Source organism: Schistocerca americana, chromosome 2 (assembly GCF_021461395.2).
Source record: "Schistocerca americana isolate TAMUIC-IGC-003095 chromosome 2, iqSchAmer2.1, whole genome shotgun sequence".
NCBI lineage: Eukaryota > Metazoa > Arthropoda > Insecta > Orthoptera > Acrididae > Schistocerca > Schistocerca americana.
The window spans coordinates 626643106-626670865 of NC_060120.1; the positions used below are offsets into that span (position 1 = coordinate 626643106).

Consider the following 27760-nt stretch of genomic DNA (forward strand, 5'->3'; position numbering starts at 1 on the left):
TCAAATTTTGCGACTTTTATCACAATCCATACCTCACAAGATGACAAGACCTCCCATGACATCTCCTATCCGTGATTCCAGGGCCTGGCCTGTGGTGATTCCAGGGCCTGGCCTGTGGTTGGGGGAGGGAGTGTCAGCTCTCTCACCCCCTACACCTATAGTCCGGTGGTTCCCACACCATTAGTGCAGCCAGAGGTACCTAGTCATTCTCTGGTGTCGTCAGGGTTGAGGGCATCTGTCAAGGTGCCCTCCCTCTCAAGACAAGGACCACAGCCACAGGCTGGGGGCCAACGAAAAGTACAGTCCTCTTCACTTCTGGAAAATAAAATGGGGACATTTTCACAGAAACCAAAGCATCACTAGGATAAGAAGCATAAGCAGAAAGATAAACTACTGTCTAAGGCTTTGGATGTTCCGCTCCCTATCCCTGCAAAGGTCAAGCCTGTGCATATGACAGATCACACAATTAAATGATTAATGGAAAATCTCATATAAAGATGTGAAACAAATACTAACAAAGAGATAGAGGGGCTGGCCAGTACTTAGCTCAGTACAGCCGATAGATACACAAAAAAAGCAGAACCGAAAATTTACGTTCCTAGCTTTCGGAACAAGTGTTCCTTCATCAGGGAGGAGAGAGGGGAAAGAAAGGGAAGAAGGGAAAGTGGATTCAGTTACTCACAACCCAGGTTATGAAGCAACAGGGAAAGGAAAACAGGGAGGGTAGCAAGGATGGAGGCATGGTTGTCAGAGGGAAGCCAAAGATATTCTACTGTAAGTACTGTGCCAGCTTCAAACCAAAGAGGATGCATACAGAAGTAAAGAGGTATATAGTATAAAGATAAACACAACTATGTAGGATGAAAAGATGCGTGAAAGGCTAAAGAGGAAAGGGAAAGAGGAGAAGACTGAAGAGTAAATGGGAGTGAGGTTGTTTAACGTAGGTTCAGTCCAGGGGGATGGCGGGATGAAAGGATGTGTTGGATTGCAAGTTCCCATCTCTGCAGTTCAGAGGGACCGGTGTTGGGTGGGAGAAGCCAAATGGCACATACAGTGTAGCAGGTTCCTAGGGCCCTAGAATTATGCTGGAGGGCATGCTCTGCTACTGGGTATTGGACATCTCCTAGGCGGACAGTTCGTCTGTGTCCGTTCATGCGCTCGGCCAGTTTAGTTGTTGTCATACCAATGTAAAAGGCTGTGCAGTGCAGGCATGTCAGCTGATAAATGACATGTGTAGTTTCACACGTGGCCCTGCCTTCGTGACCGCATGATCAGTTCATAATTTTGTGGAGAGAGAAAAAGGGGAAGGCATGAGGGAGATTTGAACATGGATCTCCCCCTTTGCTGTCAAACATTGTAACCACATAACCACTATGCTGTGGCTATTCAAGGTCGATTGATGTTGCACATCTTGAGCTTAGACCATTTACTGTTTCAATTTTGCTTCTTTTCTCACAGTTCAGTAACCTTCTGCCTATTTCAATTCTTGATTTATATTCAGTTTTTGATGGCCTGTCCACAGAGTTGTCTTACCACTAACTCTGAGTAGGGTTCAATGGGAAGTTTCCCTTATTAGAAGTAAGAATGACATTTTGTTCAATAGATTATGTAAAACACTTAAAAACAACAAATATAAGCATTTTTTGTGATAAGATGATAACATTGATTCTTTCTGTGGTATGGGGAATAATAGCAGAAATTATCTATTTGAATGGTCGTATTATATCCAGTCACTGTCCCTTTCCTAAGCAGTAATCAGCAGCAGCAAGGACAGAGCCAAGTGGTGCAGGGACAAGTGATATTGACTCCGATGCCCACTCAGCAGACGCAGCAGCAGCAGCAGCAGCAGCAGCAGCAAGCTGTACATAGTAGTGGTACTGGGGAGACATCAGTACCCACTTCCAGTCACACAGAATATATGCCTGCCACAAGCACCGCGATGCCTATTGCCACAGCAAGCAGCAGTAGCAGCAGTGGACAACAGACAGTGCGCCAGGCGACTGTTACACCGACAATCACTGGTCTCAGCTCTGCTGAGTCTTCAGAGGTATTTACTAATGCCAGTATTATTTGTGATTATTGGGAGCTAGAATTGAGCATCACAATCATGGCAAGTTACTTACCTTTATAGCAGTGTCAGTATTTAATCCAGTAATTAGTGGTGATTTTATTTCTTCAATTCAGTTTCAGTGTTCTGTTTATCAGCAGCTTACACAGTTACTTCTGCACATGCAATGACTTTAAGTGGACTAACTTATGTGGCATGCCAGCATGGTGCAACAGTATATGTGAAAAGGAAATTACTGTACTACCCGTAATTTGTACATAAGAATAGTATTACCCAGTACTTACAAATACACAGCATGGAGACATACACACACTTCAGCCATAATGAACATTTCAGACAGTAATTAATTTTAAACCTGTCCCCCCAAACTGAATAAGTGTAAGTGCTGCCAGGTTATACTCTTTTGTAAACGTTAATGGCAGTGTGGTGATTCAGTTGTCACATTTATGGTAGCACTGCTCAGGGACACCACACCAAACCAGTACTCCAGATTTCTAATTTCACTACTGATGAATTGATGATTTACAGCTTTTAGTTTTTGCCACATATCTCTGCGTTTTGTAGCAAGTATCTGATGATAGCACCTCACAGTGTACATATGTGCCATGTAAGGTCAGCCTCATTTTGCTTTGCACTTAAACACCAGGCCATTCATATAAACTGTGAACAGCAGCATCCGTATTACAATTATCTGGAGATAAGCCAGATGTTTCTTTAACTCCTGGTGATGCCTCACCATGAAGAACAATATATTCAGTTCTGTTCTCAAAGAATTCTTCAATACAGTCACATATCGGTTCTGCTATTCCATATGCACTTAGTTTGTTTACTATTCAATTGGAGTTGGGCAGAACTGTATCAAAGGCTTTCCATAATTAAAAAAATGTGTCATCAACTTGAGCTCCTCTATATATTGTTTCCTGGATCTCGTGAATGAACATAGCAAACTGGGTTTCATGCTATCGGTATTTGCAGCAATAATGTTGACTTCCACAAAAGGACTGTTGTGTTAGTAAAATTTGTGTATAGTTCTGTGTATTGGTCTTTCAATCCTACTTTTATATTGGGATGACCTGTGCTTATTCCAGTCACACAGCTCTCCACAATTTTCCTGCCACCTGCAGTAAACTAATACAGGAAGAGAGCTAGTGCCTCTGCGTATTCAACAAAGTGTCAAACAGGCATCTTGTTCTGTGGCCTTTCCTTTCCTTAGTTGCTAGAGCTGTTTCAAATTCTCTCTCATGTATTTCTATGTCTTATCTTTTTTGTGTCTGTGAGATCAAATGTGGGTAGTATACTTTGCTGTTCATAAATGAAGCTGCTTTGGAAGACAGAATTCAGTATTTCAGCCTTAATATCACATTTAATGAGCATTTGAATATACAGTGAAACCCTCATTTTTATTTTCCTACATTTTATGTTTTTTTTCCATACATTTTTGTTGGTCCTAACAGGAGTCCTATTCTCTTAACCCCTCAAGCCGGTAGTTTCCGGGCGCATGCCTAGCCTACTGGCAGTAGTTTATATGGCTGCCTGGCCCCAGAATGCAGTGTTTCTGTGAAATTGCTCTAGGATGGGAATTACTTGTTCAAATGTTACCAAAATTTCAGGAATTGGTATTAATACATATTTATTACGATTAAAACATACATTGTCACTTAAAATGAATTTTGAGTGTGGTATATTTTGAAACGATCTTCGAAACAAAGTCCTACACCACAGTCCTTGCACCAGAACGATGTTTCCTTACATTTCCCTGTCTTCTTGCAGCAGACTGCACATCTCTTTGTAGGCTTACTCTTCTTCTCTGTGGATGAGATCTTCTCAATAAAATGTCTTGCTGTGATCTGTTCAGGCACAGGAGTTTTTGTAGGTCGCCCACATCAAGGTGAAGTTACATTCTTCCCGTGAATTTCCAGCAATTGTGTTATGAGCAAAAGCCTGAAATTTAGATGCGTTTCTTCCGTTGTTTTTTTCGCTGGCATTGTAAACAATAAAAGCATTGTGCACTGCAACATTCATCAGCCTTCTAAACATTTTCATATACCACTTCACACCTTTCTTCCTTTCCATGAGAAAAGGTTGTAGTTTCTGATCCTTCAAATCTACACTACCCATAAAACTATTGTACTGTTTTATGCATTGAGGCTTTCTTATCTCGTTGCCCCTTTTGGTTGCCGTAACAACTGCATCATTATGAAATGTAGAAATAAAGGCAACCTGCTTTTTATCCATCCATTTCATTACCATTACGCCGTGTGAATGATATGCTACGAGTTCACGTTTCTTGAGTTTTGCACGTCTCAAGGCACCAGGTATATTCTTCCAATTCAGTTGAAGTGTGCCAGCTACATTCATACCTCTTTCCTTCAGGAAGTGGCACAAAAGGACGCTATTATAACAATTGTCCATCCAGAGCATATGGCCTAAGTTGAAAAGAGGCTCAACAAGCTTCACTACAATCTGACTGGTTTTCATGGTATCTGCAGAAAGAAATTTTGTTTCTATTTCTGTGGAACTTCCTGCATAAATAATAAATTGCCATAAATAACCTGTGGAAGATTCGCAGATCTCATAGGACTTTATGCCAAACTTCGCTGATTTTAGAGGCAGATATGTTTTTATTGCCAGCCTTCCTTTCCATAACGTTGGAGATTCATCAACAGAAATGTTTTCTCCCATGTTGTATGTATTTCTAAATGTATCATTCAAGTGCTGAATGACAGAACCCAACTTGAACAATCTCTTATTGCCTTCAAATGTATTCAGTTCTTCATTGTTTACAAAGTGAAGGAATCTGCAAAGTAGCTCAACCCTGTCTTGTTGCATACTCTGGTAAAAAATCGGCGTGTTCAAAAACGGATGCTTACTGAAATAAGACTTAATGGATGGCTTCTGAATAATTCCCATCAACATCTGCAGTGTGAAAAACACACAAAGCTCATCTTTGTCAGTATCTACCCAGTTACGTAGCCTAGAACAAGGTTGTAGAACAATCTGTTTTTGTATATAATCTGCAGCATAATGGTTAGTTTCACCATAATGGTTAGTTTCACACACGGTTGTTCCTACGATAGTTTCCCCAAAATACAGCTTGAACTCTTCAGCTGCAGAATTCACCTGTATCACAGGTCCACATTTACCAACAAATGGTGTTTTCAGAGAGACATAAGAGCTGTCAACTTCTTGTCATTTCCAGTCTTCTTCATTCCGTGCACGTTTCACTGGTGCACCTTGTTCGATATCATCATCACTATCCGCCGTTTCTTCTCCACTTCTTTTGGGTGTTTCTTCCAAGCAGTCAAAATCACTTTCATTGTCAACATCTAGATCATTCCCGCTGTCATTTATACTGTCTAAACCATTCGTCGGTTCATTGAGAATTGCGAGAATTTGCTCTGAAGTAACACCACGCGAAGTGTTTGGCTGCATCATTTTGCATTCGAGAGTGTCGCTTGGACGGTAAGATATAACACGTTATTTCTCCCGACTGCCTCACTTCATGACAAAGATCTTTGAAGCAGAGCAGCACAGATATGTCTGCAGTTAGGTGATGAAGTAGTATCGGCTATCGTCAACAGATGGCAGAGCAATACAGTTTTACCTAAGAGACTGCAACTGGCGAGTACATGGTCGGGATGCCGCCAGTGCGGACATTCGCAGCGCGGGAGTGTGTACTCGGACTCCCGGCTTGAGGGTTTAATACAATGCTTTCCCATCATTAGCAATTCTGTGTTACAACGCTTCCCGCATTTTAAGTTTCCTGTGACATTATCACAACCTTTAACATTGATTTCCACACAGGTTTCTGCAGAAAGCGCATTGTATTCCTGCTCAAAATTGGGCTTAGAACAGAGCAGAAAGCACAGACTATTTGTAAAGTTATTAATCATGTAACACAGCATTAGCATGCTAAGCAAGACCATCATTGTTAGTGTGTTGGGTCGCGGCCCCCTGTATTACAGATTTGCAGTGTTAGGAGGCTTGGGAAAATATGCCGAGTCACTGTCTTAATCATAATCACTATCTGATGATAGTGAGTCTAGTACCAACCTTCCTTCTGCACATTGCGTTGTTTTAGACTACTTTAATTTAATTTCACAGTTATTTACACAAATAAACACCACTTTTGAAGATGGCCATTTCTATAATGGGCTTTCATGAATCACTGTTACTTCTGCATGAAAAATGCTAATCTTTGTAAAGTGATTTCATGAAAGACTTTTGCTTCAGTGTTTTATTTACACCATTGGACGTGATCAGAATGAAGAGGGAAAGGAAACCTGCACATGCATTTGTGTGTGTGTGTGTGTGTGTGTGTGTGTGTGTGTGTGTGTGTCAGTCAGCATTCAGCCACTGTCCTCGTGATTATCATTATATAAATTGAATGACAGTAAGAGTAATTCACTCATTTTGCTTGTATTTCCCATGATTCCTGTATTTTACACTTTTCTGCCCTGCATTTTACAGTTTTTTGGGTCAGTCCTCAGGTAAATGGGCATGACTGACATAATCTTTCTAAGTTTGTGTGTTATCTGCCACTTTTAGTGTTAGATTATAACATGGGCATATCCAGTTCCAGCTATAAATAACTTGTAAACATTGAGAATCATGTTTACAAGAGTGTTGTCTTTGATGCAGGACCCAGTCGCCAGAATTCCACAAAACCAGATGTTTTCGCGCCAAACTTCTGCACAACCCTTCCATAACTTCCAAATATAATTGTTGGTTTACTGTCTGGTCTTGGGGGACAAATTCTGGATGTATGATTCCTTTGATGTCAGAAAAACAGATCAGTTCCGTCTTCACATTCAATTTCATCAGCAGAGCTTTTTTTTGATGAGGTGAGTCAGTTGACTTCCATTGAGTAGAGTGTTGTTTAATTTCTGGATCATATCCATAGCAATGGAATTTTTTTGTTGAAAAAAAAGTTGGATTGTCTTAGAATGCATCCTTCATTTCATGACAGGCTTGAATGCGATTATCCCTTTGATCTCTGGTGAGAAGTTTCGACATGAACTGTGCTGCCAATGGTCAAAATGTGTTGAATTAAGCTCCAGGACAACCTGGGTAAGTCTGAGAGTTGGTCGTATGCCCTGCATCAATTTTCACTGATCAGATCACATATTTTGCCTATAGTGTCCTCGCTCCGAGCAGTTGAGGGACGACTGGAATAGGGCTGATCTTCAGTGGTCATTTCTCCCTTTTTCTTGAACTAAGAAAACCACTGGTACACATGAGTTTTTGTTCTTTATAAGGTGTTTGCATCATCAGAATAGCTTCCACTGCATTTTTACAGAGTAAAAAACAAAATTTGACAGCCACACATTGCTTGTAAGAAGTAGCCATTTTTTCATGTCATTTCTGCACTGTACCCCCAGTTACAAAACTGTCAAGAAACAGACTAGTCAGTGTTGGGTCACACTGCCTGATGGAAAGCCTCAGAAGAGGTCCTACAACAGCCCTCTGGCAGTGCAAGCTGGTACTATAGGTACACGATGTGCAGCATTAAGATCACAGCTATTTTCGGATTGCCCTCATATTTAAAAATATTGGGTAATTGTTTCGTGACAGTCAGCTTTCTAATGCTGGTGAAAAATATTGCAAGGTGGTGTATTTGTTCCTTTCCCACAAGTCTGTTAGAGATTTTGCTCTTATCTTAAGCACTGAGATTCCATAACAGAGGATCTGGTTTTAATCATAGCTTAATACATCTTTGCATTTCTACTGTTCAAAATTAGAGCCACAATGTTAAAGGAAGATATAGTTTATTTTAATTTCCTTATACATAAATAATGGACATTAAAAACATCGAAGTTAATTATCTGTCCTTGACTTTCAGACAACTGAAGCTGAAGCTGCAGAAATTCAGGAGGAGCCATCAAATGAACAACCAGCTCAACCACAGCAGCAGCATCAGCAACAGCAGCAGCAGAAGGAACAAGAGCAAGCAGTACAACAGCAGCAGACATTGTTACCAGCTCCACCACAGGTCCAGCAGTCACAACCACAACAGCAGCAACAGGTGCAACAGCAGCAGCAACAGCCACAACACCACCAGCAACAGCAGCAACAGTCAGCACAGCAACAGCCAACAGGCTCACAGCAGCAGGCTGTTGCTATGGTTCTCCCTCGTGTCGAAATGCCAGCAACTGCAACATCACCTGCCCCTGGCCCTGAACAAACACCTTCTGTCTCAGCATCGAGCCAAGCTAGCAGCAGCAGCAGCAGCAGCAGCAGTAGTGCAGCTATTGCTACAGTTAGCACGTCACAGGCTGGTCACAAGCGCCAGCGTGAAGATACTGACAATGCCGCAAGTGATGATGATAAAGCATCACCCTTACAGGTTAGTAATTATCACTGAGGAAGTTCTGTTTCAATCTTTGACGCTTTCTTTAGTAAATTCATTAAATTTTACTTGTTTTTGAGGCCCTCCTTACACTTCTGCTTACCGATTTACACACTTTTATCACTTTGACACTCTTGTATGTCCTTTTTTATATCAATATACGTGAACACTTGCAAGATTACTGGCCAGTTCCTTTGAAACAGTTGGTTTTTCACATGGGGTAGAATATTTGTAAAACAAATTAAATAGCCACAATGTTTCATTTTGAGCAATGATTTGATGATATGCCATAATAGTACCAGTTTCTTAAGTTCATTATTCATGTGTTACATTAGGATTCAAGCCAGTAAAAAAGTGAGGAATTTTTACTCTCTCATAGAATACAACAGTGGAACAGTGTGCTTTGAGGAGAAGGCGGAACATGAGATCGTCACCACAAAGATGAAACTGCAGCATGTATGCACCTGGCAACAGTATCACAACAAAGGAACATAAGTGAACAGTTACCTAAATAACATTTGGTCACCTCGCAATTCACAGTAAATAGATTTGACTACTTAGATTTGCTGTGCAGATACTGACCACACGATCTTACAAAATGTTTGAGTGGGCTTGTGGGAAAGATATCATACAAGAGTGCAACAAAAATGTATGACACAAATTGCTGGACACATTCCTCACACACAGGCAAAGAAATTATGTTATATGAAGGTGGGTAGGGGAAACACTTTGTTTCCATGTTACAGCTTATTTTCTCCAACTCGTTAATCAAGGGACACATAAGAACAAAACACTAGAATCGTGGGGACCCCACAGTCGTGATTATGTCTGGTTACATTGTGCAATGCCAGTGTTTCGTTTTACATGTCCTGTTGCCAAGCTACGTAACAGGTAACATCAGCTGTTCCAGTGCTCAGTACAGCCTTTGCAAGCACATGGATTACTCCATAGAGTTAATCAGAGATGTGACTTATGCAATGGCAGTGCACGGAAGTGCGGAGATTGCAGATGCCCGTTCAATGTATGGATTAGCTGATGGCAGTGGCACTTGTGCTCAAAGTGTGCACCAGGAGAGATGACACATTGATAAGTAGAGGTGGACTAATTGCCTGTGCCCGTATTATGGAAGGCTGCGAAACCATACACCATACACGATACTTCAGGGATACATCAGCACACCAGAGATTCACTATGATGGCAGATTGATGCATGTGTCAATGCCCACAAAGGGCATATTGAACATCTCCTGTGAGAAAGAGTTGCATCTGGTATGCTGGTATGTTCTGTTCGTGTGTTTTTTCCCGTGATTAATGAGTTGGAGAAAATGAAATTTTGTAAATAAAACTGCCTTGAGTTGTAACATGGAAACAAACCTTTTCCAGATCCACGTTCATACAACATAATTTCTTCGGCTATGTGTGAGGAATGTGTCCTGCAGTTTGTGCCAAACATTTTTGTTACACCCTATATAATCAAATAATTAAGAGATCTGTTTTTTGACATAAGAGCTGAATGGTTCAGAAAATGTGATTTATACTGTGAGTGAGATCATGATCAACATTGCTTTTGAAATTGAAAGGGACAATTGGTGGGTAACAGTGGATATAGCAGATTAAATTAAATTCAGTTTTAATTTCATAGACCCAAAAATAAGATGATTCTTTGGATGTGGACCATGTTATGAAGTATAACATAAAAAAAAAAAAAAAAAAAAAAAAAAAAAAAAAAAAATAGGATATGATACTCGCTTCCCTGAGCATTTGTCAGGTGATAGTCAAGATATGTGAATACATTACAGTAAACTGGTACTGCTAATATTGACAGAATTAATACATTGTCAAAACAAAACATAGTTATGTTCTTTTAATAAATTTATCATACACAAAATTCCTAATCATGGTGGTTGTGACCAAGTGCTGTCGGAACGAAATCTAAAATATGTTTTTATTTAAGTTGGTCTAACAATACCTTTTATGTTATTCACCTGTTGAATAGGAGGAGTTGTGTACCAAAAAGTATTTCAAACTTTGTTTGAACTATGCTTTATGTGAAACCAAGTTTGTAATGCTTCCTGGCAATTTATTGAAAATGTGCATACCTGAATATTGGACCCCTTTTTGGGCCAAGGTAAGTAATTTTGGTCTTCTTGCAGATCATTCTTATTCTTAGCATTGATACTTTGTATTCAGCTGTTGGTTGGAAAAACAGACATGTTATTTACACAGGGTGTATATGCTCCAGGACTACCGGGAAATTGGGGAAAAACCCAGAAATTTTTTTCATTGGGAGAAAACTGGGAAAAACTCTGTATTTTTTAGAATTCTGGGAATTTTTCATTGTTTTAGTCTTCAGTTACATTTTTGTAATTTTGACTGGTAAGAACTGATAAACAGCAAAATGTGCCAAAGGCGTTAGGATGAAGACTATGGAAAACAAGAAACTGCGGCCATTGAGTGTGATGTCACAACTGTTTACAATAAGTTCGTTTGAGCAGTTGCCCACAGGTTCACGCCCATACGCAGTTGAGTTGCATATGGGCAGTACTTTCTCTCGCTTCTGGCTACTTGAAGTATGGCTGTTAGTTGTATCAGCAGTAGCAACAAGCAGCCAGACGCTACCCGGAAAATTTTCCTGGCATACCCAAGCTACCAGCTTTGTGCATGTGCATAGAGGTCTGGGATGTAGTGGGTAGGGGGTTAGTCTCCAAGTAAGCCATGTTTACATTTAGTGATTTTGCTGTCTCCTCTTCATTTACACTTCTCGCATGAAATGAAAGCAAAGCGGATTTCTATGATTGAGTGCAATCAAGTTAATTAAAATAGATTCACATAATTACAGAAGGCTAACATATGTTATTAGTGTGTTTTTTGATTTTGTTTTATTACCATGTTTCTGACAGTCAGTCATCTTACAGAGAAGTGAAGCTATTTTTGTCAGTTTGCTAAATAAATGTCACTTTCATTAATCTTTCCTCCGAGGCAGTCAATTTATTAGAAATAAAGTGTTAAATTCTGCGGTATTGGCTAGTTTCAATTGTTCACTGAATTTCAGTTGCACATATTCATCTTATGGCACATATGACATTATGCCATAAAAAAGAACCAAACATGATATAATACAGTACTGGTACTCCAAGAAAATTTGCATTCCGAAACAGCACTGAAAAGCTTTATATCAGGATGGGGCCTACTTCATTGTGAATCTGCACATATGCACTTGCACTTTAAGCCAAATTCTAGTATGGTTTACGAAATTCCGATGCTCTTGGAGTATCCTGTTTCTTTTATGACATCATGTAAGATCTCTTAATACTATATATGTACAAACATATGGGCTTCCCACATCATCGTAACTGCCCACGCGCAGTAATGCATGTTTTCTGGCGCCCTGTGGCAACAGCTGAAATGAAGCCATTTCCAACAGGTTGCGGGGAAATATGGCAGATGGTTCTTTTGTGCTTTGAAAAGCGTTAGTTTCAAAGTAAATTTCCTTTTACATAAGATGAATTATGCAATGTGTGCGAATGTGCAATGAATTTCTTAAATCATGGGGCATTTGACTCTCATTTAAAACTTAACACATTGAGGACTTGCACTTAGAAGAATTTTGAGCCCAGAAAACCAGACATAAATGTCATTATTTAAAATTTTAGTGGCACATTTGTGTGATTTTTCTTAAAGTGTAACACGCAAAAAACGACCAATATTACATATAAAAGCTTAGCTTTTCTTGTAGCTTATTAATCTTCAAGACCAATATCTTATGTGAGAGCTTAACTTTTTGTGTAGCTACACTACATGCATTAATTTAAACCATTAACTTTTCCTGTTTGTGTTCTCACTACTTAACAGTGATGTTGCTATTGGCTGACTACGTCACGTGTCCTGTGCTCTGAATATCTGCTGTCATTGGCAGGTGGGATCACATGTCATGAGCTATGACTGGCTTACAAAAGCACATTTCAGTCTCAATTTCAATGCTTCAGAAACTAATGTGCTGTTATGAATCCATACTTTCGTATTACGAATACAAAAATATGCCCTGCATCATTATATGAAAATATGCAGCATAAATGTTGCTGCAGATCAGAGATCTTTCCAAATTCCCCTCTGGGAAAGACGGGCAGGTGAATTGGCAGAGGGCGGCAAACCAGGAGGGTGGGAGATGAGAATGGGGAGGAGATGATAGGATTTAGGCAGTGGGAACTATTGGGTGGAAGGGCGTGGGGACAGTTTGTTACCACAGATAGAGGCCTGGATAATTACGAGAGTGTAGAATGTATTGTACAACTCCCATCTGTGCAGTTCAGAAAAGCTGGTGGTGGAGGGAAGGATCTGTTTGGTTTGGGTAGTGAAGCAGCCATTGAAATCAAGCTTGTTATGCTCATCTCCATGTTGTTCCACAGGGTGGTCTACTTTGCTCATGGCCACAGTTTGGCAGTGGCCATTCATTCTGGTGTACAGCTGGTTGGTAGTCATACCAATGTAAAAAGCAGAGCTGGTAAATGACATGGCTGCTTTAACAGGTGGCCAGATCCCTGATGAGGAGGGATAAACCCATAACAGGACTGGAGTAAGAATTGCTGGGTGGGTGGATTGGGCAGATCTTGCATCACAGGGATGTGATCATTGTGGATTGGGAGTGGAATAGGGATGGACTAGGATGTTGGGGAGGTTGGGTGGGCAATGGAACACCACTTTAGGAATGGTGGGAAAGATCTCAAGTAGGATGTCCGTCATTTCAGTTCATGATGATAGGTAATCAAAGCCCTGGTGAAGTATGTGGTTCAGTTTTTCCAGTCCTAGGTGGTACTGGGTGATGAAGGGGACACTCCTTTGTGGCTGGTTCTTGGGTTGGTGGGAGGATTAGAGGTGAGAGTGGAAATGGCACTGGAGATCAGTTTGCAGACTAGGTTTGGGGGATAGTGCCTGTCTGTGAAGGCCTTGGTGAGACCCTCAGTTTACTGAACAAGGTAGTTCTTGTCACTGCAGATATGCTGTCCCCAGGTGGCTAGGTGATATCGAATGGACTTTTTGTTGTGAAACAGCTGTCAAAATACAGGTACTGTTGGAGGTTGGTGGGTTTAATGTGTACAGAGGTGTGGGTGGAGCCATCAGAGAGGTGGTCTAGGTTGAGGAGGACCAGGTGCAGTGGATGGGAGAGAATGTGTTAATGTTGTGAAGGAATGAAGATAAGATGTCTTGGGCCTGAGTCCAGATCATGAAGATATCATCAGTGAACCTGAACAAGACTAAGGATTTGGCATTTTGGGAGGCTAGAAAGGTCTCCTCCAGATGGCCTACAAACCGGTTGGCATAGGAGGGGGCCATGTGGGTGCATACGGCTGTGCTGTGGATTTGTTCCTAAACTTTCCTGTAAAAGGAGAAGTATTCATTGGTTAGGATAAAGTTAATAAGGGGGGATATGGGGAATGAGGTTGTGGGTTTGGAGTCTGAAGAACATTGGGAAAGACAATGTTCAATAACGGTAAGACCATGGGCATGATAGATGTTGGTGTATAGGAAGGTGGTGCCAAAAGTGACGAGTAGGGATCTAGGAAGCAAAGCGGTGGGATGATGGAGAGTCAGTGAAGGAATTGATTGGTATCTTTGGTGTGGGAGGCTAGATTATGGACAATTGGTTGGAGGTGTTGGTCAATGAGGACTGGAATTCTTTCAATGGGGGCACAATGATCAGCCACAATGGGGCATCCAGCATTGTTGGGTTTGTGGATTTTGGGGAGCATGTAGAAGGTTGGTACGTGAGGGTGTCGGGTGTCATAGGGGTGAGGAGGGAAATGAATTCGGGGGGAGGTTCTGGGAGGGACCCGAATTTTTAAGCAGCGACTGGAGGTTGTGTTGGACTTCTGGGATGGGATCACTCTGACAGAGTTTGTTGGTGGAGGAATCAGATAATAGGCGGAGGCCTTCTGCCAGTTAGTCACTACAGTTCATAACAAAGTGGTGGAACGTTTGTCTCTAGGTAGGATGATTAGGTCAAGATATATAATTGAGGTTGTGTGTGGCTATTCTTTCTCCTGCTGAAAGGTTGGTTTTCCGAGGAAGGGGCATGGGGAAGGGTGGTGAGGCTAAGTTGGAGGTATGGAATTCTTGGAAGGTGACCACTGGGTGGTTAGGTGGGGAGGTGGGCAGCTCACGGTTGGATGGTGGTATGAACTGGGAGAGGCAGGGTTAAGTGTTGGAATTAGGTTGGTTTTGGTGGGAGGGATTGGTGGCAGAGAAGTGCTTCCATTAGAGGTCAGTTAGGCAGGGATTAGGGGCTATGAGAAATGGACGATGAGGAACTCCGTGGTTAGCTTAAGAGTTGGATAGTGGTGCCGTGAGGCAGCAGTAGGATGTTAGGAGGTTGGATAACTTATGGAGGTGACACCTGGAATTGCTCCTCCTGGTGCTGGAGAGCAAGGGTCTCAATTTCAGAGATGTGATATATGGAGCAGGGACTGCATAGTAGTAGTAGTAGTAGTAGTAGTAGTAGTAGTGTCTTGCAGAGGGAGCAGACGTGATTCTGGGATGCCTATGCCATGGAGATGTGTTTGTGCAGTACCAGGTTTGTGAGGACCAGGGACCGGCAGAATATGAAAAGGTGAAGGCCATTGTGAAAGGAGGGGACGGGATCTAGAGAAAGGAATTTTTGTGGTTAGGCCATTCAGGAAATTCCATGGTTTAGGCAACATTTGAGAAATAGGATGTGGGTCTTGGTTTTAGCCAGGGAAAAGGATACATTTCTGAACTGGTGCAGAAATATGGAGCAGGGTCCATTGAGACAGGAGTGCTGTAAAGGAAATGGGAATGACACAGAAATGGGCAAAATAGGTGTTGATGGTTGTCAGAGGAGCTGGATAAGAGAGAAGATGCATAAAAAATATGTAAAGACACATGAAATCGAATGAAATCAGGAAAAAATAGGCATGAATACCTTAAAAATGTACATAAATATGGGAGAAAAGGAATGGATGAGGTGTGATACGGGAAGAGAGGGGGAGGGGGGGGGGGGGGGGCACGAGCAGGTGTGGAAAATAACACTCTAAAATACATCAGGATGAGGAATGAAGTGTGATCAATAGGAATAAATACTGCTCTTCATTTTCATCATTTCGTTGACTGGGAACCGGGAACATTGTTAAATTCCCTAAAACATTTATTAATGATTTTGTCGACAGGTGCAGCTGTTGCATTAGACTACTAGTTCTGAACTTTACAGGTTCATTTTCAAGCTTGGCCTAATGAGGCTGTGTTGACTGTCCCTGATCCTAATAATAAACATAAAAGTGTCAACTGTTTGATTTTGGCTTGGTAAGAGGCACGTGTATTTTGTGGTATTCATTCTGTAAAAATTTATAACGAATGTGTTGCCACTTTGATGTTTAATACTATGATCAGCCACTGCAGCCTCAGTAGGCCACACTTGAAAATGAACCTGTAAGGTTTGAAATTAGTCGCCTTATATAAATATAGAATTGTTAATAAACCCTTTAAGGAATAAATATAACCATTGAAGGAAAGAAACTGTGGGAACAGATGCTGCATCAACAATCTGTGCAGTGATGAAGCCTGTGTTGAGCGCTAACAATTGTTGATACAGTGTGGCTTAGAAGCAGATGCGGTTTGGAAGACAGTGAATAAACACAGGAAAGAAGAAAAAGAATGGACAATACGAGAGAAGGAAAGTAGCTACTTGCCATATAGTGTAAATGCTGAGCCACAATAGGCACAATAAAAAGATTCACACAATCATAGCCATTAAGGCCTTTGTCAGCAGTAGACACACATACACACACACATTAATGCAAGCGCAACTTACACACACATCTGCAGTCTCAGAGAGCTGAAACTACACTGCCAAAAGAATGGACAGTGAGAAGAGTAATGCTACAGGGAAGAGTAACAAAGGAAAACATCACAGGATTTAGGACGGAAGAAAAACCCTTTGGCAAAATCAGACGGTGGAAACTCCACACAGGAATGGTGTGTGTTTCTCTTTTGCTGATGAAGGCTGTGGCCGAAAGCTTAGTGCAAGTGTCTTTTATTTGTGCTTGTCTGCAACTTAACAGATCTTCTTTACGCTAAGAGGCAATCTGTCTTTTCCTATATTGTTGTATTTACACACTTTTGCACTCTAAAACTTTTGTTCAGTTTGATGAGTTACCCCAGAAGGTGATCCCATGTAACATAATAGAATGAAAATAAGTAAAATATGCAAGCTTTTTTATGTTTATATTTCCTACATCTGATATCACTTACATTGGAAACACAGACTCGTTTAGGCCCTTCATCAATTCTGTGGTATGCCCTTCCCAACTGAATTTACGGTGTAGTATCGAGTTGTATTCCCAGAAAATGGACACTGCCAACCTCTTCTATCTGTGTGTCTTCAGATGATATACACATGCTGGAAGGAAATCTCTTTCAGGTTCTAAACTGCATACATGGGTCTTTTCAAAGTTTAATGACAGTGGATTAGCTCTGAACCAGTTATTAGTGCCAGGGAAAATTTGATTAGCAGCCATATCTATATGTGATTTGCTATTTATTGGAATGTTTATATCTCTTGCAAACAAAACAAACTTAGCATCTGGCAGTGTAACAGATGAGAGGTCATTAATGTACGCAAGAAAAAGCAACAGACCCAAGATGGAATCTTGAGGAGCACCATGTTTAATAATTTTCAATCAGATGGTGATTGGTTGCTTATTCCACAGGTATTTCACAATGCCACCCTGTTTTTCCTGTTAGATAAGACTCGAACCATTTTGCAGCCCTGCCAGTGACACCATAGTATTCTAATTTACTTAAGAGAATGCTGTGATTCACACAGTCAAAGACTCTTGACAGGCAATAGAAAATACCAGTAGTGTGACAGACATGTTCAAATACTTGAATAAAATTGTGAACCAAGATTAGTCAGGAACCCCAACAACTGTGGTGGAGTATCACAGGCTTACCTCAGATCTATTACTAAATAGGTACTAGAAAGTTTTTGGTGATATGCAAACAAAGGAAGAAGAAGAAGTAACCACTCGCCTTACAGCTGAGAAATTGCCATAGTTAAGCTTTTTGGACATAGAATAATCATAATTGTCATAAAAAATAATTAACTAAAATGCTTTGTCCCTTTTCACCTATGTCATTACTAGAACTGGATGAGAAAGCTGGAAATCAGTCAGTTTGGGAACATATTCAAAGATGTGGAAGACAGTTTCTATTCTCATTTGAATCCCAAATATATCAATTTATTACCAGAATGTGATTTATCTTAGCTGCCATCTTTTATATCCTCTTTTTATTCTTTCAGTGACTCATTTGTATGACTTTACTGTTGTTCTAAATTTTCTTGGTGTGTCATTTTTGTTATAGTATTTTTCTTTAATTTTCTCCAGGCAAAACGTACAAGAACTGTTGACTCAGCCTCCCAGGACATGTTCCAACAAGTGACATCTGATTCTGGTCTTGAGGTAGAGTACCAGGTTCCCACATCTTCACAGCATGACCATGAAGATGACACTGCAATTTCAGGGGGAGATGTAGAAGACGAAGAAGGAATGGCTGATGAAGGGGTTAGTTTTGTGTCGTTAAACATTGAGCTGTAAAAACACTCTTACACTATTCACTTTCAGTCAAGTAATAGTAATAGCAGTTCTTAATTAGGAGAATGGGATTTAACTTGACCTGATGGTGTAACTTTTTCATGAGACTACTTTGATAACTGGTGAAGCTCTTCTGATGTAAGTTATTTCGGGGTTTATTGGTCATATCAGATTAATAGTTAAATTTTTTTACTGGATGCTAGCTCTGTCTTTGTGTGTAACACTGTAACAGACTCAACAATTTCTTAGCTGTTATTTGCCTAACAATGTAAGCCTTGTACAGAGAAATGAATTGTGTTGGTGAAGATGTTGCACTGCCAACATGATCATACCGTATATATTACTCCTCTCAGTTGTAATACTTGCTTGAGAATGGATTCTGTTGCATGATGAAACACTCTTGTAAGTTTGTTTGACATTTGGTGATAAGAACTATTTGTTCACAATGAGGCATGATGTTGTGTACTCCTAATTTGTAAATTCATTGCTCAGTGCTAAAGACAGTATTTAAGCATAATATAAGGTCCATTACATGATGAACTCAGCCATTGAATTCCCATATTGCATGGAGCCTTCAGTTCCATGAACATACCTGTACTTTAATTGAAGTAAATGTCATAAGAAAATAAATGTATAGCTTGTGTTCTCACAACTCCCAATACAAAGGGTTGCATCAAGACAGTACGAAGCTTTTTTGTGAGCAAGGTGTTATCAGCATCTTGTGAAATCTTACTGTGACACGTGTGCACATTGGAGGGTGTGAATACCATTTATATGAATTCTCCAATCAGTGCTAATAACACCTATATTGAGCACTTTATGCAAATAAACGAAGCATAACTGGGAAGAGTTGTTAGTGATTCAGTGAAATCTACAAATGACTTATTGACATGTGGAAATTGAGCATATCTTTGCAGCTTTACAGGTGCTGCAAGTTTCGGTCCTTCATTCTGAGTTAGCAAACACAGAGGTATGAGAGTTGCCTTTTAAGTCTTTACAGAATCCGTGAAAGAATATGATTTTTTAGTATAAATCATTTTATTGTTTTTTGAAATTATTTTGTTTACATATAAATTTATACACTTCAGTTTTAGAACAAATCCTGGAAATTTTTTCCACTCTGATGTTGGTACATGAAAACATTGTTGTGGAAGGATTCAACTTGAGATGATGAAAATTGCTGTCTACACATTTTTTGTTTGCTGTAAAGAACAAAAAGGTTTTTAGGGAATAAATCATGTGAATTTCGGCACTGATGCATTAATTAGATACTTTTCTTTTATCAAATAATCAATTGTATGAAGCAAAGGAAATGACTGGTGGTGGTACAGGGTAGCTTCCACCATGCTCCATACAATGGCTTGTGGTATGTAGATGTAGATATAGAAAGTTTTCAGTTGTTTTTTCTTATCTCAATGATGGGTTGCAGAAGCAATATAGAAGTATACCATTTCGCATTAATGGTATGTTGTCATTTTAATGCTCTTAGGTATTCGTTGCTACACATACAATCCAACCAAGACAGCGAACCACCATTTTCTCAGAAGTGTGTTATGAACAAGCCACCTATAGTTAGTTCCCAATTTGGATTAATGTGATACCTCGGCAATGGTTGATTTGCGGATCCATGTTTGTTGGAGCTTTTTAGCTGCTTTTGGCATGTACTTTCCATGTGTGAATTATTGATCATCACTTCTGAAATAAATGTGTGTGTGTGTGTGTGTGTGTGTGTATGTGTGAATTATTGATCATCACTTCTGAAATAGGTGTGTGTGTGTGTGTGTGTGTGTGTGTGTGTGTGTGTGTGTGTGTGCGCGCGCGCAAGCAATTTGAGACATTGTTGTAAAGTTAGGCCTTTATGAAAACTGTAAAAATATCAGCTGACAAAAAGGTGCGCTGCTATATCTTGAAATGCGCACTGTAAGCAAACTACTTAACTATTTTCTGAGCTATAAATACATTAACAACAACGGATGATAAATTTTAAAACAGTTTTAGTGTTGCTTCTGAATAGTGTATATAATTGTTGCTTGTAGAAACTCACATGTGATTTTTGCCTAAATTATTTGCTAAATTTGTACATTTTTAATCAAATCAGTTTTTAATTTAATTGCAATAATTCTTTGAACAACTAGTCATGATATAGTGCGGCTTTTTCTCAAAATTATCATTTGTAGTTGTAATTTTTTTGTGTTGTTAAAATCAAATGAACAGTTCACTAAAATAAGCTGGTACAATTTCAAAAGCTAATTAGCAGTTTTCCCTATTGTTTGAAACTTTGCATTCATTTACACTTCACAAAGATATACTGTCAACAGATCCATACAGAAGTGATTCTGTGGCTGACTTAGTGTTATTGTAATAAAACTGAAGCTGGAATGGCGTGTGCACATGGCCAGGTATTGAGGTGATGCACAGTGGCACGAGATGGTATGTAATTCTTCATAACAATAAACTGCTTGCTATGAGCTTGACCTCTCAACTGTTCACATTAGATTCATTTGACCAGTTGCCAGCAGGCTCAAGCGCATGCGCAGCTGACTCTCGTATGAGCAGTACCTTCTCCCGATTACCGCTACATGAAGTGTGGCTGTTAGCTGTATCGGCAGTAGCAGCAAACAGCCGGATGCAAACGAGAAAAAATTTTCTCGCGCACCCTAGCTGCCAGATTCGCACATGTGCAGAGTTGTGCGAGTTTTAGTGGGGAAGTGGTTAGTCTCCACGTGACCCGTGTTTGCGTTAAGTGATTTCGCTGCTTCTCTTCGTTTACGGCTCCCGACAAAACGGATTTCTGTGGCCAGGAACTATCAAATGAATTAAAATACATTCACATAATTTCTGAGGGCAAAAGTATATTATTAGTTTCAGTTTTCTGATTTTATTGAATTTCTAAGTTATTAGCAGTTATTAGCATTAATCGCCTTGCAGAACAGTGAAGTTATTTTTGCTAGTTTGTAAAGAAATTTGGGTGTATTAAGGCAATCATTTTATTTGAAACAAAGTGTTTCATTCTACAGTATCGGCTAGTTCCAACTGTTCGCTGAATTCAAAGTGCATGTTATCATCTTCTGCCATGTATGGCATTATGCCATAATAAAGAACAAAGAATGAGATCTTACTGTGCTGGTACTCCAAGAAAATTTATGTCCCAAAAACCACACTGAAAAGCTAATATCAGATGAGACCTGCTTCATTGTGAATCGGGGAAAAAACCAATGTGCACTTCAAGCTGAATTATGCATTTTAGTATGGATTACGTAATTCCGATGCTCTTAGGAGTATCCTCTGATGCCCAGTTTCTTTTATGGTGTAATGTAAGCTCTCTTAGTGCTTTATACGTAGGAACATGCGGACTTCCTACACCACTGCAGCTGCGTGCGCGGAATAATGCTTATTTTCTGGCAATTGCTAAATCAGACCTATTTCTAACAGTCTCCGGATAGTATTGCGATTGGTGGTTCGAAAAGCGTTACTTTCAAAATAAGTTTCTTTTTTCGCAAGATGAATTATGTTACGTGTGAGAAAGTAGGATGAATTTCTAAATCACAGAGCGTTTAAAACTGAACACTTTGAGGACCAGCCACTTAAAAGAATTTTGAGCCCAGAAGACCAGACATTTATGTCATAATTTTAAATTTACTGGCACATTTGTGTTATGTATCTTAAAGTATTACACACGCAAAAAAGGGTCAATGTTACATGTGAAGGCTTAGCTTCTGTTGTAGCTTGTTAATCTGAGAGACCAATATTGTATGTGGAAGCTTAGCATTTCTTTTAGCTATACTGTGTATATTAATGTAAACCATTAACTTTTCTTCAAGTGTTCGCGCTACGTAACCAGTAATCTTGCTATTGGTTGACTATAACACTGTTCTATGTTCTGAATATCTGCTGTCATTGGCTGGCAAGATCACATGGCGTGAGATATGATTGGATTATAAAAGGATGTCGCAATCTCGGTTTCAATGCTCCAGAAACTAACGCATTGTGTTTGGTGTAATTCGAATTTATATTTTCATAATACGAAAATATGCACCGTATATGTTGCTGCAAATCAAAGGTCTTTCCGAAACTTCTCTCCTTTTTTTTTTTTTTTTCATTAAAAGTCTTTCCAAAATTTCTCTCCCCCCTGTCTTTTTTTTTTTTTTCCGGGAAGCTCTACACGAGTGTATAAAACATTAACCATTCAAAGGATTGATAAGTTTTACAGTTCTGAGGAAAAATTTACGGAAAACTGACTGTCACTTAGCACGGAAAAAGTGTATTTTTGCCTGGGAAAAATCATATTTTTTAATCGGGATATCCAGGAAAAATCCAGGAATTTTTTTCCTTGTCTCTGCACTCTACTTGAATTCAGAAAAAAATTATTGTATTAATGTGATTTAATTGTTTTGTGCAACCATATTTGATACTTTGATATTCAATAGTAACAGTAAAAGTGTTACAATAGAGGTTTGATATAGTGACACAGTACAGGGCAGTAATACAATATAGTTACAGAGACAGGTGACTGTATGAAAGAGCTGCATTTTTGTAAGATATTTGTATGGAGTTCATATTTACCACTGTATCACCTTGTACTCTTACAAACATCATCCATTTGTTTAAGAACATCATAAAATTTCATTGTCTGCATTCATCTCGAAAGTGATTTCTTTTTTTCTACACAAATCTTCCTTCTCTGATGCCATACCAGTTCCAGGTGTCATGAAGAATAGGTTTATGTGATATAGTTCCTTCAAAAAGGATGCATTAAAGTTAATTATTGATCCTTGTTCTGTTGGTGATAGTGTCCCATTCACACTGGCCTCAGTGTAAAAAGGATGCTGCTCTAATATACCTTCTTCTCATGTAATATCTATCATGATCTCATTAAATAAACCAGTAAAAAATGTTTCATTTAAGAGATTTGTATAATTGTAATTAAGTGTCATTCAGATGACTGTCACATTTAGTTAAATGTTTGTGTCATTGTGTCTAGTGACTTATCTCGCTCAAAAAGTATTGCAGGTGTGCTGCGGTTTTAGAAGAGTGAACTATCTTCCCATAGCTACTTGTAATCCCCCTCGTCTTTCAGCACTTCAAGTTGCTAACACACAGTCCAGTGTTGTAATCCCTTCAGATCCACACCCTGCCACTAATTCCACTCACATTGCCACTGGCAGCTACTGTTCACTGTGCAGTTTGCATGAATTTAGCTTCCACATTTGTTATCCTTGCATGTCTGCTTTTGATATCAATTTCATTTAATCATTTGTATATCGTATTCTGTAACCCCTGACATGTCAAGACCTTTCAAAGGTTTGAGAAGAGTCAAGATATGCATTAAGCACAAGAAATGGCTGTCATTAATATACTGTTTTTCTACTTTGAAAGGCTATTAATGAAGAAAATAAAATTAAAAATATCTTTATTTGCTAAAATGTACTTCTTTTCCAGTTTATATATAAAGTGACCATTGTTTTCATGAGTTATCAAGGGAAGAATTTTGCTCAGCCATTTTCTGTCAGTCTGTATGGCTATATAATTGTATAGCACACTCTTAATGGTTGTCAAGAAATCAGCAGTTCCTTTCTTTCATCATACACAGCATTCATTCTACATCTACATTTCATTATTACCAACAGATTTCTTTCAATTGGGAAATTCTATTTTTGCTTATCATTGTTGCACAGTTTGTCTCATTGTCATATATTAGAACTGACTGGAACCCTGTTAACCACAGAACACAGTACAATAAATGTCATTTAATATTCTTACAGTAATTAACCTATGTTGACTTGTATAATGTAAATTCAGTTATATAATTATAATTTTTTGTGTTACAACCATAACAGGGTTTACTTAACTAAGGCATTAAAATTTTTTTCTCCATCACACTGCATCAAATTAGGAAATTAGTAATACTAACACAGATGAGAAATTAGATCAAAATGAAAGACCAATTTCTTCCTATGGTAAGTCATACAACTCATCCCATTTGACTGTAAATGTAATTTTAGTTTCACTAACATGCTTCTACCACACATCTAACTAAATGTGTGCTAAAATATCAACTGAAATCAAACAATATTATCAAAGACAGCTACTCACTCACAGGTGATGGATGTGTGGCACATAAACATGCAACAGTTCAGAGACTTGTCTAGCTTTGAATTTGCTGATTGTTTGTAGGTCTAAGTACGCTCTCTCAAGCAGTTTGAGAAAATATACTCTCAAGTGAAAACAGCTTGAAACACATTTTATTTGACTTTATAACATCGGTATTAGAATTGAGCAGCCTATTGAGTCAACTCAACTTTGTTGTTATATTAAAAAAGGGTGGATAAACTGGGAACATAAATACATCTATGACATAGTGAAAAACCAACATACTGTTTGCATAAATCTTATAGGGTCTGTTTTTATGCAGGAAATAGAGGAACCAGATGATGGTCCTGAATTTGATGAGGAAGCTGACAATGGTGTCGGCTTCATTATGGAGGGCTATGAAAGAGATGATCCGGTAAGAATATGAAAGGTGCTCAACACACTATTTGTCTGATAGCTCGTGATCATGCATCTTTTTATTAATTTGTTATTTCAATATCATTAAAGGTAAGTGAGACTAACAAAGCTACAAATATAGTTTTTAATTTTTCTTGTTTGCAGGAGCTGTCTGGCTATGATGATGGTAACGAAGGTCCTGATATAGATGCTGAGAATCAACAGGACGAGGATAACAATGAAGTAGATGTTATGGGTATGTTCCATTTCATGACTTGAATACACTATGTAACATAAATCTACATCTGCATCTACATACATACTCTGCAAGTCACCGTGTGGTGGGTGCAGAGGGCACCCTGTTCCCCTACTAATCATTTTCTTTTCTGTTCCACTTCAATACAGAGTGAGGAAAAAACAGCCTTCCAAATGCCTGTGTACGAGCTCTAATTTCTCTTATCTTTGTGGTTCTTCCTCAAAATGTACGGAGGTGGGAGTAGAATCTTTCTACAGTCAACTTCAAGTGCCATTTCTCTAAGTTTTCTTATTAGTGCTCAATGAAAAGAATGTCCCCTTCCCTCCAGGGATTCCCATTTAAGTTTTCAAAGCATCTCCATGATGTTGTTTCAATCTACCGGAAACAAATGTGGCACCTCTTAATTGTGTCAATGTCTTTCTTTGATCTTACTAGGTGCGCATCCCAAACGCAAGTGTATGGGTTACTGTGCAGTCTCCCTTAGAGGTGAACTACACTTTCCTAAAAATCTGCGAATAAACCGAAGTTGACTATTCGCGTTACCTACTACAGTCCTTGCATGCTCATTGCACTTTATATCTTTTTGCAGCGTTATGCCTAGATATTTAATTGATACGGCGGTGTGAAGTAGCAGACTATTAATGCTGTATTCAAATATTACAGGATTGTTTTTCCTACTGATCGGCTGTTATGAGAGCCGAGGGACATGAAAGGGAAGCAGTGGTTGGGAAGGGAGTAAGACAGGGTTGTAGACTCTCCCCGATGTTGTTCAATCTGTATATTGACCAAGCAGTAAAGGAAACAAAAGAAAAATTCGGAGTAGGTATTAAAATTCATGGAGAAGAAATAAAAACTTTGAGGTTCGCCGATGACATTGTAATTCTGTCAGAGACAGCAAAGGACTTGGAAGAGCAGTTGAATGGAATGGACAGTGTCTTGAAAGGAGGATATAAGATGAACATCAACAAAAGCAAAACAAGGATAATGGAATGTAGTCTAATTAAGTCGGGTGATGCTGAGGGAATTAGATTAGGAAATGAGGCACTTAAAGTAGTGAAGGAGTTTTGCTATTTGGGGAGCAAAATAACTGATGATGGTCGAAGTAGAGAGGATATAAAATGTAGGCTGGCAGTGGCAAGGAAAGCGTTTCTGAAGAAGAGAAATTTGTTAACATCCAGTATTGATTTAAGTGTCAGGAAGTCATTTCTGAAAGTATTCGTATGGAGTGTAGCCATGTATGGAAGTGAAACATGGACGATAAATAGTTTGGACAAGAAGAGAATAGAAGCTTTCGAAATGTGGTGCTATTGAAGAATGCTGAAGATTAGATGGGTAGATCACATAACTAATCAGGAAGTATTGAATAGAATTGGGGAGAAGAGAAGTTTGTGGCACAACTTGACCAGAAGAAGGGATCGGTTGGTAGGACATGTTCTGAGGCATCAAGGGATCACCAATTTAGTATTGGAGGGCAGCGTGGAGGGTAAAAATCGTAGAGGGAGACCAAGAGATGAATACACTAAGCAGATTCAGAAGGATGTAGGTTGCAGTAGGTACTGGGAGATGAAAAAGCTTGCACAGGATAGAATAGCATGGAGAGCTGCATCAAACCAGTCTCAGGACTGAAGACCACAACAACAACAACAACAACAACAACAATAACTGATTGGCATTAACTTACATTTTTCTACCTTTAGAGCAGACTGCTTGCCATTCATCACACCAACTAGAAATTTTGTGTAAGTCACCTTTTATCATCCTACAGTCACTCAACGACTACACTTTCGTGCGACCACAGCATCATCAGCAAACAGTTCCAGATTGCTGCTCACCCTGTCGACCATATCATTTATACAAGGGTTGGAACCTAAATAGTGGCAACTGTTTATTCACTACCGATACAAAAAAGTTACGTGCTTGCATCTGTTACTGTCCTTCAAAGTAGTCACCAGCGTTGTGTAGAACCCGTTGACAGCGATGTGGAAGGCGTAGTGTATTGTTAGCAGAGCTTGTTCTGTTGATTGTGTGAAGGGAGCGGTCTAAAGTTATGGTGATTCTCCTGTATGACTGTGACGGTATTATCCGAACGCATTACTTTCCTCGACGGCAGACCCTCAATGCACAGTGTTAACTGTTCGCTTTTGGAGCATCACCTGCAACCGGCTTTGTGAAAGAAGCAATGACTCTTTCTGCGCTACCCACCCATCATTTTGCGTGACAATGCAAGGGCGCATACAACACAAATTGTGGCTGCTCTGTTCGGTTGATGGGGCTAGGAAGTACTGTACCATCCACCATACTCCCCGGACTTAAGTCCTTGTGACTTTGATTTGATTCTGAAGATGAAAGAACCACTTCATGGCATTCAGTTCAGAACTGTTCTGGCGATTTGACAGGCAGTAGACCGTTCCATTCGCACCATCAACAGAACAGGCTCTGCTAATGGTATACTATGACTTCCACATTGCTGGCAACGGTTTCTACAGAATGGTGGTGACTACTTTGAAGGACGGTAACAGGTGCAAACATGTAACTCTTTTGTATTGGTTGTGAATAATTAGTTGCCACTATTTAAGTTCCAACCCTTGTATATGTAGAAAAAATAGCAGTCCTATCACACTTCCCTGGGGCACTCCAGGAATACTTGCAGTTGAGGACAACATACTGCATTCTGTTACTTAAAAAGTGTTAAGAGGCATTCACATATCTGGATACCTTTTCTGTATGCTTGTACCTTTATCAGTCTATAGCAGGGGCACTGTGTCAAATGCTTTTCGGAAATTTAGTAAAATGGAATCTGCTCCCTCCTCCCTCCTTTTTCTTATTCTTTAATATAAAAAACCCACTATTCTCTACATAAACATAACACAATTTGTTTGAAGGCTGTGGTGATCCCACCTTTCGAAAGCTGTTCTGGGCACGGTAAGTTTGGGTAATTAAACAGGCAACAAAAGCTTTAGCCATTGTTTCAGCAAATGGGTCCATCAAATGCATCAT

At 39.5% G+C, this 27760-nt stretch overlaps 1 protein-coding gene across 3 annotated transcripts in view; it reads left to right on the top strand.

Annotated features, from left to right (window-relative positions):
• LOC124596478 (nucleoprotein TPR) overlaps window positions 1-27760 on the top strand; it is a 278178-nt gene that overhangs the window by 182335 nt on the left and 68083 nt on the right. For 2 of the 3 annotated variants that reach the window (XM_047135620.1, XM_047135621.1), the window contains exons 26-30: window positions 1753-2047; window positions 7911-8414; window positions 17815-17991; window positions 24434-24526; window positions 24673-24763. In XM_047135620.1, the coding sequence (XP_046991576.1) occupies window positions 1753-2047; window positions 7911-8414; window positions 17815-17991; window positions 24434-24526; window positions 24673-24763 (1160 nt within the window). The remainder of the gene's footprint in view (window positions 1-1752; window positions 2048-7910; window positions 8415-17814; window positions 17992-24433; window positions 24527-24672; window positions 24764-27760) is intronic. The other variant, XM_047135622.1, reaches the window with a different exon arrangement.